Source organism: Pseudorasbora parva, chromosome 22 (genome assembly GCF_024679245.1).
Source record: "Pseudorasbora parva isolate DD20220531a chromosome 22, ASM2467924v1, whole genome shotgun sequence".
Taxonomy (NCBI): Eukaryota; Metazoa; Chordata; class Actinopteri; order Cypriniformes; family Gobionidae; genus Pseudorasbora; species Pseudorasbora parva.
In genome coordinates this window covers 5,260,122-5,273,012 of record NC_090193.1, presented here as the reverse complement: position 1 = coordinate 5,273,012, position 12,891 = coordinate 5,260,122, and the positions used below count along the sequence as shown (strand labels likewise).

The following is a 12,891-nucleotide window of genomic DNA, read 5'->3' as shown; positions in this document are numbered from 1 at the left end:
GTACTGGATCTGGGCATTAAGCTCACAAAGTGAAAGCAAACTAATATACCTTAACAACAACACAAACGGGGAAACAGCACTTACACTTAAAGGAACACTCAAACTTTTTTAGAAATCGGGCTTATTCTACTTTGCTACATTTAGATATGTGGGGAAATGCATTTTAAGCTAAGCTAGCGGTGACCCTGCCAAACTAAAACAATGCATGCGCTGAGACAAATGCATTTGCCAAAATATCTAAATGGGGTTTATCCAAAAGAAGTTGAATAAGCCCTATTTCTAAAAACAGTGGAGTGTTCCTCTTTGTATGCATCTTTATGTTGTATTTATTTGTCCTATTGTCATTTGTTTATAAGTATATATTTTATTACTGACCGATTACTTGATTACGTAATTACAACGTTTTACTTATATTAAGCAATTGCTTATTGCTCTGGTTTACTTTTAAGATGTTGGTCATATTTCCCACCCCAAGCGATCGTGTTATTAAAGATAGATAGTGCACTACTGGAACAGCCTTTTTTGTTTTTGTAATATGCCTACCAAACAAGATTCATGCATTTTGTTAGTTTTATTGCCATGTGTGATCATTGTGCATCTAACATAATAATATGGTTAATGTTGCATCCTAATTATGAAAAAATAAAAATGTATGAAAGTGACCACCACAAAAAAATTATATATATATATATATATATATATATATATATATATATATATATATATATATATATATATATATATATATATATATATATATATATATTAGGGCTGGGTATCGATTCAGATGTTCAGATTCGATTCGATTTTGATTCACAAGTCCTCAAATCGATTCAATTTCGATTCTCAATTCGATTTTCGATTCAACTCGAATATAGATTTAATAAATACTATAGGTATTTATAAAAAAGAACAGTGAACATAAATGTGTAATTAAAAAGAAATGAAGAGCCACAATCATGTATGTTAAACTTTTTATTTTAGGTACACCTGAGTACATTAAAACAGAACGCAACTCTATATTTAAAATCCATACAATTGTTAAATACAATTTTGATGCAACTTTATTTAAAAAATTTATCTGAGAAGTATTTTATGGATGTTTTGATATATTTATTCTAAAACATAAAAAGCTAGGATATTGGATGTTTTTTTTTATAGAAATTTTCAGTACACGACAAGCTTTTCTTGCAATTTTGCTGCTCATGTGTGCAAATTTACTTTTCATACATGAGAAATGCGTTCATTATTTTTTTAGTCTATGGGTGAGTAGTTGTCGTGGTAACGGACAACAATACCTGTGGACTAACTATTATTAGAGGAAATCTGTTTATAATATAAGCTAATAGGGTTTGAATTATTGATCCTGCGCTGTATATGGACTATAATTTGAATATGTCTATAATGGCTAAGGTACGTGCTTAAGTGACTGCTCAAGTTTGATCCTAATGCAAGGCAAGCATTCGCGTGTATGTAATTATTTTTAGCAGTTGTGTGATTGGCTGTGTGTGTGTGTGTGTGTGTGTGTGTGCTCGGCTGTGTGAGTGTTGTCACATAAAATGGTTCCGCAGATTTTTAGTATTACTACAGCATTTTACCTCAGCTTTATAAAAGTCGACAACGCACCGGAAGCTGCCATTTAAACACTGAATGGATAAATGATGTGCGCCTGTTGCTCCTTTGTAAGATCACACAAGGCAAATGGGTGACATCTAGTGGAGAAGACTAGTAATTAGATTTCAATGTTAGCGGAAATAAATATTTTAAAAAATCGATTCATGGCATTTGAGAATTGATTCTGAATCGACCAGATTTTAAAAACCGATTAATCGAAAAATCGATTTTTTTTTTTTGCCCAGCCCTAATATATATATATATATGCTAATCCTGGTGGGATTGAGCTATGAATAATAAGTTCACTAATACTTTGTTCAATTTAAAATAAATTAAATAATATAAGTTTAAGTGATTGAGTGATTCTTATGCATGTTTTTTTATTGCGCAATATAGGTCTTAAATTTTATTCATAATGGTCTTAAAAAGGTCTTAAAAAGTCTTAAATTTGACTTGGTAAAACCTGCAGATACCCTGTCATGTAATCGGTCGATCAGTGTTTGAACCGGTGAAAGACGTCAGTGAAACAGCTTGTAGGCTATACAGTGTCACTTAACCTTACATTTACCTCAAGCAAGCTATTCAGTGTCCTTTAAATAGCCCTGAAATCATACTGTAAAAGAGAAAAAGAATGACTGGACAAAGAAGGGTGGCGAAAGCATATTTCTTATTTCACTTTATTTTTTCCATTTCATTATTTCATCTTTGTTAATGAAATAAGAACAAATACGCAAATTACAAACAATAGGAAATATACAATATAAGAAAGATACAAAGGAAATAAACAGCTTTATTTTTTCAGGTACAGTAGGTCTATTTGTCAAGTGTGAAAATTGATAAATGCTGACAAGGCTTTGAAAAAAATAAACAGCTGTTTTTAAAAGCATGCAAATAATAAACTCATGCTGCGAGTGTAAGTGCAGAATAAGCAAAAACAGCCATTGAACGGCAACTGATGAATGTGACATTTTAATCGTTCTTGGTAAAGCTTTTGTCTGATAAATGTACCATTTAAATTTACATTTCCTCATTTAGCTGATGCTTTATCCAAAGCGACTTAAAAATGAGGGCTGTAGTGAACTGAATAATGGGAAACTGCTATTTTTTTATTAAAGAGCATTATTATAGTGTGGCATCATGAGAGGTAGTATATCACCAAAGTGTGGATTGCTTCACAAATTAAATCAACTTAAACTTTACAACAGAAAAAACACTCTTGCAGCTTTTCTCTTCTCTCTGTTCTCAGCTCATTAACAGTTTTTCTCCTTCACGCAACAGCTGTGCTTCCACCGCTGAGTAACCTGGTAACTGTAGTCCACGACCGGGTGGCCATCTTGGTTTGTAGTCCCATGCTGCAACCACCGAGATGGGACACACCTTCCCTCTTAAACACTCTCATGATGCCACTAGCTAATATAGCATTATTATAATTACTGTTATTGTTGTTGTTATAAATTGTCTCCTTTTGATTTTGTTTTTCCTTTTTTTGTTGATATACTATAACTTCCACAAAGAAATGAAGGCTGTTTTTATACCTGTCTCGTTTGGAGCATGTGTTTCAGAAACTATCGATTTTCTAGCTAAGTGAAAAGCAATCTATTATTAATGAACACAATAATCCCGCTCGCACCAGCACCAAAAAATTCAGTCTGAGATCGCCTGAACGAGGTGGCCATGGCTCGCTTGAAAACAAACTCTAGAGCAGTTCGCTCGTGGTGAGAAAGCAATCCGACCCAATGGACCAACGAACCGGGTTGTATTACAATGGGTCAAAAGCAGATCGTGGGTTAACCCAGAGCAAAGGTGAAATGAAATGCTGAAATTTGGTCAGTCAGCTGTCCAAAACACACAAAAAACTTAGTTTTTACAAGGTGTTTAGTGAGCATCTCAAAGAGAGATGGGCTTTAATCCTGACAGAATCCCGGAACATAAACAGTTTATCGTATGTGACTTGTATTAATGTTTAAAATGTTGCTTTGTGAAAGCAAACCAAGCTTGTGTTGAACCTTAAGAACTAACATCGGCATATTTGAACAAAAAAAAGTTAATATTACTTAATCAAGTGAAGTCCTCTCAATATGAATCGGTTATTTTCTCTTTTAACCAGGATGCACTTGGCTCTGAAGGCATATCAAGAACTGCTGCTGACAGTAAATGAAATGGATCGCTCAAAAGATGAAAACATCCGACACAGTTCCAACGTTATCAAGAGTAGGTTTTTTTTCTCTTCCTTTTTAAATATATATATTTAAAAAGAACATTAGATAATTACCATGGTTTTAAATGTTTTTTTTTCCTCTGTGACACCCATTTTTCACTTTCTTCGGGTGTGTTTGCAGGTAATATATTTTATCTGATGGAGTTCAGGGAGATTTTTCTGACTCTCTTGCGCAAATTTGATGAGCGAATGCAGCCACGCTCATTTCTCAGAGATCTGGTGGAGTCCACACATCTGTTTCTGAGGATGCTGGAGAGATTCTGCAAGGGTCGAAACAGTCTGGTAGTGCAGGTGAGATTGATTAATTAAGATAACTGGATAAGCTGAACCATTTTAAGTTAAAATTACATGTGGTGTGTCGCTTCCATTTACATGTATGCATTTGGGATATGCTTTTATTCACAAAAAAATAATAAAATACACAAAAACACATCACTGCCAGAAGTTTTTGCCCCAACTTTAAAGGCCCATTTAAATAATTAAACATATAGGCATATCTTAACTTTAAGTTTACTTTTGTCATGTAAACTACTGTAAGGTAGTTCGCAGAATAAGGAAGGAGGCGGGAACCGGTGAACAATAACAAATAAAACGTAAGGAACACGAGCAGCCCCTCACGGACAACTGTCACGCACACACTTAATAAAACATAAAGAAAACACAACATAAACTCCAGGCCTGGTCCTCTCTCATCCTTCACTGGTGTCGCTCATCCTCCATGCCTCCAAGCTCCCTCATGAGAGGACTCGCTCCTCCCACGTGTCTCACTCATGCATTTGTGTTTGGGACAGAGGGGAACACAGTCGCGTTTGCAGCGGATATATGCTGCCCATCTTAAAGGAACACGCCAACTTTTTGGGACTTTGGCTTAAGTGTATCCCCCAGAGTTAGATAAGTCCATATATATCATTCTCATCTCCGTGCATCCCATAACTCAGTCTGACACGCACTCCCGCTAGCCTAGCTTAGCACAAAGACTGGATATGGCTTCAGCTAGCCTATACTGCTCAAAAAGTGACAAAATAACGCCAACATTTTCCAATTTACATGTTGCAATGTGTATAGTCGCAGCGTGTACAAATAACAAGGTTACATGAGACACAGCTATCTTATAAACATATACACACTGTGGACTATATTCTCAGAAGGCACAGCACTGCTCCACTTCTGCGGGGAGTGATTTTTTCGCGAGAGTTCGCTCAGAGTTGGAATAATTGCTAGATAGTTTACAATCATGGGTGTTCGCTGTATTGTGAAGGCCCGCGACAATAAACAGGGGAGACTAGGTAATACAATATTCCATAGAATTCCAACCCAAAACGCTGACCTGATGAATCGATGGCTACTTGCTCTGGATATAGACCCAAACACACCTGTAGCCATCATCAAGTGCTATCGGGTTTGCTCTGAACATTTCACAGAGGATGACTATTTCGAAGAAAAAAAACATGAAACGTGTGCTGAAGGATACGGCCATCCCATGGATAATATAGACAGGACAAAGCAGATCACCCGCGGCTGCGGTAAGTGTTCCGTTATGTTTTTTAGATGCGTAAGTTAGCCTACTGTAACAGAGTCGTTAGCTAGATCTAATAACGTTTATGACACTGTTACATGAAAAGGGTGGTCACTACTGTATTGGACTTTTTCCTGTGCTCCATGTATCCTCTGTAATGTTAGTATTGTGTTGTCATGAACGCGCTCTGTCACAGTAACAAATGAGCGGTGCTAGAGGTATTTCTCTGGACTGTAGCATTTACCTTGCCAATGAATTGGAGGGGGGATTTGCAGTTTTAATTAAGTCAGTTCAATTTTTGTCTGGGTTCATTGTCCAAAAAAAACAAAAAATTTTTTTTACATTTATATATATATATATATATATATATATATATATATATATATATATATATATATATATATATAAAAATCACTTACTTGGTGGACAGCTGTCCATTAGGTTCACTTGGTATGGGGCGTTTCTTCCAGTTGATTTTGTCACAACGGGAGAAAAGAAATCAACAACTGCCGGGTGTATTAGGGAAATTTCCCTAATTGTGTTCGTTCTGATTCTCCCCTCAACCTCAGTCTGATCGGCGCTCTGTCTATTTGCTTCCAAAGTTTGTAACTCCTCGTCTGTGTATTCTGGCTCAAAAAAGATATGGTTCCAGGTTTTGGTTTAATGCCAAGTAAAAATCCTCTGACAATTCCTCAAAATCAGCCATGATCAACAGTCACGTTCGTCACCAGCTACAGTCACGCTTTTGTTTACGGAAGGAACACCGCGGGGCTTCTCATGTGCTGCGAGCAAATCACTCCGCACTCCGCAGAAGTGGAGCAGTGCTGTGCCTTCTGAGAATATAGTCCACAGTGTGTATATGTTTATAAGATAGCTGTGTCTCATGTAACCTTGTTATTTGTACGCGCTGTGACTATACACATTGCAACATGTAAATAGGAAAATGTTGGCGTTATTTTGTCACTTTTTGAGCAGTATAGGCTAGCTGAAGCCATATACCTCCAGTCTTTGTGCTAAGCTAGGCTAGCGGGAGTGCGTGTCAGACTGAGTGATATATATGGACTTATCTAACTCTGGGGGATACACTTAATAAGCCAAAGTCCCAAAAAGTTGGCGTGTTCCTTTAAAGCAAAAAGGATGGCAGATAGGGGTCGGAGGAGAACACCCAAAAAGGTGACAGAATGGATGATATTTGTCTGTATTTGCACTAAATAAACTGCAGCTCAGGCTTATGCCGCTCCTGCTCTCCATACACACAGGTTCTGGGCTGCCTCCGCACTGCTTGAGCTTTCAGTGTGAAACCGGCGTTAGACAAATCAGTTGTCTTAAACAGTTATTAAAATGAATCCGTTCAAATGAGTCATTAGGCCATCAATCAACGGCTGTTAGGACATTATGAAGGATTTGTGTGAACACTGAACATTTGCGAAAATGTTTTTTTCATTCTTGAAAGTGTGGCTTTTGTCAGCTGCATGTGCGGAAGGCTTGTAAGAGAAGAGGAAACGCTGAGCACAATTCACTCAAAAAAATGCTCCAAATGCGCCATGTTGAACATGGATTCGGTTTTCCGACCTTTGTGTCACTTCAGATGATTTTGAATCGTGTGAGTGAGAGAGAAAGAGCTAGACAGTGCTTAGTTTAAAGACAGAGAGGGTGCGCTGGGTTCTCTCGGTGTTAACATGTGCCCTTTCACAAGCTCAGCAGACAACACAACAACTGATAAAACAAGGCTTTGGAGGGAAAAACATTTTTCAGTGCAGGAAAACAAAACCTGTGTGGTGATGAGACTTGAGAGAGTTTTACTCGCAAGGTTTTGACAATACTCTTTTTTGACTTTTAGAAAAAAAGAGTGAAACGAAGGAAACGTAGCAAGAAGAGCCTTCAGACGGAGACCACGGCTGAGGAACTGGAACAGACATGGCAGATAGTGTCTGAAGAGCTCAGGTCGTCTGGCTTTCAGGTGAGAAAAATGGACAACACAGAGCATTTTTACTAACAAATGGAACAATGTTTAGACCATTTTGATCTTCGTCAGGCAGTAGAAGAGCGCCTTTAAAGTGACACCCGTCAGTGGATGTGAACAGCAGATTTGCCTTTCCAGTACAACCAACAGTTATTCTAAAACATCCTATAAAATGATAAACATGAAAAGAATATGTTCAAAAAGTTAACAATGCAGAGATACAATCAGGGCCCTATGAAATCCTTTTCATTTTTTCCCAATTCAATTTTAAGTAATCAAAAAAACATGTCTAATTAATTGAAATAATAAAACTTGCACAATTTACCATCAATTTATGAAATATTTAGCAAAAATAACATATTTAGGGCCCTATGAATTATTTTCTGTTTTAAGTTTCGATTTTAATGTTTAATACAATTTTAATAATCAAATCATGTCTAATTAATAATACTCCTAAAAACTATAATTTCTATATACATATAAAAATCTTTTTTAATAAATTAAATTTAAATGAAATTAAACAAACTTTTGAGCCTTAACAAACTTGCTGTACTATAAGCTTTACTGTTAAAATTAAGACATGGAGGAAAAATGTTGATTTATTGCTTAAAAAGTAAAGTTTTGATAATTGATTTGCTATATTAAGATGTTTTTAAATTGTATTGTACAACAGTAGCCTAGTATATTTCTGTCACAAGTTTAAAAAAAAATATTTTGATGGGTTGCCGTGAAGACCATCACCTTTGAGTCTCTTTGAGTCTGATTGATATGACCATTTTTTTGTGTGTTTGTTCATTCATGTCATTATATAGTAAATCTACAGTGAGCAAGCATCATGCATGCTTAAGTGTGTGTGTGTGTGACGTAGAGTTAGCAGGATTTGTATTTAAATAGTTTTTTTACAGTTTAATATTCACAGACACTAGTATATATCGCGATTTGATTAGTGCACTGACCTAATTCTTATTTATTTATCAAAACTTCCGTGAAATTCTGTGTTATACAGTAAAACATTTCTGACTGGATTCGGCGATGCCATCCACGGAAATCATAGGGTCCTATACAATGTCAGGGCCAACTAATCAAGAGTACATGCATATTATACTTTATTAAAAATGCACTTAAAAATATAGGCCAGCAGCCCAGCACCATAAAGAACATTTTATGCAACTTATAATTGGATAAACGGTAGCCAATGATAACAGTGGCCATTTACTGACATGCCTTCAAGGGTTAGTTCAACATAAAAAGAAAATTGTGTCATTATTTCCTCACCCTCATGTCGTTCGACACCCATAAGACCTCCGTTCATCTTCAGAACACAGATGAAGATATTAGTGTTGAAATCCGATGGCTCAGAAAGGCCTTCATTGACACCAATGTCATTTCCTCTCTCAAGACCCATAAAGGCACTAAAGACGTCGTTACAAAGCCCATCTCACTACAGCGGTTCTACAATCATTTTTTGAAGAGACAAGAATAGTTTTTGTGCGCAAAAAGTAAATAAATAACGACTTCTATAGTGATGGCCGATTTCAAAACACTGCTTCCTGAAGCCTCTGAGCTTAATGAATCAGCGTATTGATTCATGCTTTGTATCGCGTGTCAAACCGTCTGAAACTGCTAAAGTCACGTGACTTTGGCGATCCAAATCCTGAATGGATACACTGATTCATTAAGCTGATTCATCAGAGGCTTCAGAAAGAAATCGGCCCATCACTATAGAAGTCGTTATTTAGTTGTTTTTTGTTTGTTTTTTGCGCACAATCTGTTCTCGCTGCTTGCTAAAATTATTGTAGAACCACTGTAGTGAGATGGACTTTTAACGACGTCTTTAGCACATAGTGCTTATAACATTTTTGCACCTACACAAAAAAAAATAATGTCAACCTCAAGGATCATATTAAAATAATGAATAAATCCCTGTCATGACCCCTTTAATGCATTGTGTTTTCAGGGCTTGCATTTATGAGAGATGAAATTCAAGATGGTTGTATATTTAAGCTGTGAATATATTTTAATTGGAAACATTTTACCCAATTTCCTTTTTTTTTGCGTGTAAAAAAATCATCCATATTCAACTGTGAACTGTAAAAGTGGATTTCCAAAATATTCAATCCATTTAAAAAAATACCACCTATTCAACAGCTGTGGTCCACTTTATTTTGCTTTTGAAATTAGCTTGCACAATGATTAAAATGAAGTATAATATTCAATATTGCATATCTGGGATCTGCGGTACACTACCACTACATTGTCTCCATCTGCTGTTAGTCAGCCTCCACTGCAAGTGATGGGCAATGGTCTGATTTTTTTTTAAATATTCTCAACATGTTGTGCATATGAACACTGAAAGTGTGATGTTTGTCGTGTTGGCTTGCAGCTGTCGGAGAGTCTGATAGAGGGTGCTGTGCCCTTCGATGCCGCATCTGAGACTCCAGTGAATGAGCAGAGGACTGAAACGTTGGTCAAGATTCAAGACTGCATTATGTCTCGCTCAGGACCTGAAGCCTTGAGTTTACTCCGTGCTGCACGGTAAGACCTCAACCACACTAAAACACCTATAGAGTAAGAAGATGGTTCTCGCCATTTCTGCGTAACTTTGTCTGAGCTTCATCACAGCTTGCCATTTCTCCACGCAAGAAAAAATGTGAGACACTGATTGATTTACTTGATCTTTAAAGGATGTAATTTGTTTCTGATGCATTAAATGGTTTGTAGAAAATCTGTCAATTTAGTGAAGTTAATAAACGTAATTTCGGGAGGAGTACGCTCATCTAATCTTTCAATTAATACCAAGGTATAAAACCAGCAGCTAACCTCTTCCCCCTTTTTAGTTCCTGCAGCATCCCTCCTCCTCCTCTGCTCCTCCTTTTGTACAATGTTGTACACCACACTGCTGGTGGTTGAGGAGAGATCCCTGACACGAGTGTAAAGCGCTTTGGGTGTACAGTAGTACATATGAAAGCGCTATATAAATGACTCATTCATTCATTCTTTTATTCATTCAATTTTGCCTGTTATAGGGGGGCGATCGGAGCTCGGGTAGAATATCCTCTCCGAGCCCCTCTATAGCAGACAGCAAGTCAAATCTGTTCACCACTTTCACTAAGATTATATGGGCACACAAACTCGTGAAATGTAATAATGAGTAATCTCATAATTTTGATCACACAGAAAATTCTATCATTTAATTTAAAAAAAACAAATTGATTCTCATTTTTATGAACAGCTCTGAGATCACTCAAGAAAAGCCCCCCTTGAACAGATTTTTTATTTTGCCTAAATACCAGTTACAGCACAAAATAAACACGAATAAGCATCTGAAAGTGTGTTAAAACAAGATAGAGTACAACTTACCGAAATCTGGACCGTCACATTAAACTACATAGGGAGCCCTTACTTGCACATTACTATAATATTAAAAGGTTAACAACAGCCCTAACTATTAGCCTAAATTCAGTTGCTATTTATTTTTAGCTAAAAACTAAAGCTTCACATAAGGCAGTTTTTGCATTAACTTCTAAATCTAATTGATATTTTTTATTTCATATATATATATTATAATCATTTATACACAGTGGCTGTCATTTTCGTGACATTTATTTAAACATACATTAAATAATCATGTAGACATCACTAACAGGTTCAGTAGAATATAATGAATATAGGCTAATATAGTGCATATATTTAGTCAAAGAGTTTGTTTCTCTAGTGAAGTAACAGCTGTGGACACTGAATGACTACTGAGGTAAATGTTTACAAGCTGTTTTATTGTCTTTCCTCAGTTGAAACACTGAGCGATTACAAAACATATAATACGTCTCAGTAATGTATCATGGACTGAATACTTAATATGTTCGCGTGGGAACTCGGATTGAGGTGTGTTCCACGCTTAAAACAAGCCACCTGTTAACTGTTAAAGATCGCATTCGGAACCGTTTGGTACACACACGTGCACCAAACCGAAAGCCCTGTACCGAACGTGTACCGTTACACCCCTAGTATGAATAAATCTGGCAAGTTTTTATGACAGATATCATTTAATTTTAATTTCAATGTTTATATATATATATATATATATATATATATATATATATATATATATATATATATCATATAACTTTATTTGAGTGTAATTTAAGTGTTTGTATACAAATCAGTTACTTTTTATCTTCAATATTAAAGTAGGCTACAACTGACTCCCATAGTTTATAGCATAAGTTAAGAGATTTGTTTTCCTGAGAAAATTCAATATCGAATCGAATTCAAATCGAATTGTGAAATTTGTGTCAATTTCCAGCCCTAATAATTACTTCCTCACCCTCATGTCATTCGAAACCCGTAAGATCTTCATTTATCTTCAGAACACATTACAATTTCACACTGTTTGTCAACTACTATATAGTAGAAAAGTATGTGATTTTTGGATGCAGCCAATAATCCAATATTACCAGAATACCAGTAAATGTTACAATTCTTCCAGTTTATCATCCCAGCGGTATATAACCTACTCCTTTTTTTGTGAAAGAGGGAGATTCTTAGGAAAAGTTTTAATGACATATGACTTCTTCTGAATTGTAGAAAGAAAGAATGTACTCATTCCCTCAGATGTGTGTGTTGAATTAGGGCAGTGTGGCCTGAAGGAGACACGTTTGGATCTGTTGAGGTGGAGCCTGAGGAGGAACTAGAACTTCTGAAGCAGATACTTTTCACCAAGCTCCCTAGTAAGATCACAATACTACACTAAATTACTCTACCTGAGAACATAGCCAACAACATTACATTATACAACTTACCTCCAGTACCTTTACTCACAGGACTACAGTTTACTGCCGTCATAAACAAGACTATACTGTCCTACTAAACCTGATAGTATTGTTTTAGCTCTACATGTAGAGCGTGGACCTAGCAGGGATTCCCAGGGAATAAGTAAACTGATCAAATATAATTTATGATTCTGTTCAAGGCTACATTCTCTTCACCTTTTCTTCCCCTGAGCATTTTGATTGACCATCATTCTGCTCTGTAATTTTACGTCAATGGTAACAATTTTTTTTTTAGACTTTTTATATCAAGAACTACCTGCAATCATGTTAGTAGTAAATGTTTCTCTCTTGCACTCATTTGTTTTCATTTTTCTTTAACTATCTCATCTTTTTATTATCAAATGAAGTGTTTTCCAGTATCTTTTTGTTTTGTTTTAATACAAATTTGTTTTAATAACCAATAATCAATACATATATCTATATAATCAATCAATTTTATTGTTTTTTGGACATACTCCTAAAATATTGGTTTTCTGTTTTTCAATCTGATACCATTACAAACAATGCTCAAGCATAATGAAAGATGGTCTTTGTGTTGTGTAGGGTCAGTTCCTGTTCCTTTAGATTCTGCTCTGGAGGAAGAGGATGGAGTTGAGTTGGAGGAAGAGGAAGAGCTGGAGTCTGTTGCCGTGTCTGAGACAGAGTTCAACTTCTTAGATTTCATCAAGAGGTGTGTAGAGAGTTATTTACACTGAGAGCAGAGTTCATTTCCCCAGCTAAAGACTGAACTTCCAGTCTTGTTTTTTTTCTG

The 12,891-nt window shown here is 36.0% G+C and overlaps 1 protein-coding gene across 1 annotated transcript in view; it reads left to right on the top strand.

The window, feature by feature from the left end:
* Positions 1–12,891, top strand: part of timeless (timeless circadian clock) — a 39,859-nt gene that overhangs the window by 10,303 nt on the left and 16,665 nt on the right. The window contains exons 13-18 of the mRNA XM_067431497.1: positions 3,722–3,825; positions 3,954–4,123; positions 7,189–7,308; positions 9,695–9,846; positions 11,941–12,038; positions 12,684–12,810. Coding sequence (XP_067287598.1) covers positions 3,722–3,825; positions 3,954–4,123; positions 7,189–7,308; positions 9,695–9,846; positions 11,941–12,038; positions 12,684–12,810 — 771 coding nt within the window. The remainder of the gene's footprint in view (positions 1–3,721; positions 3,826–3,953; positions 4,124–7,188; positions 7,309–9,694; positions 9,847–11,940; positions 12,039–12,683; positions 12,811–12,891) is intronic.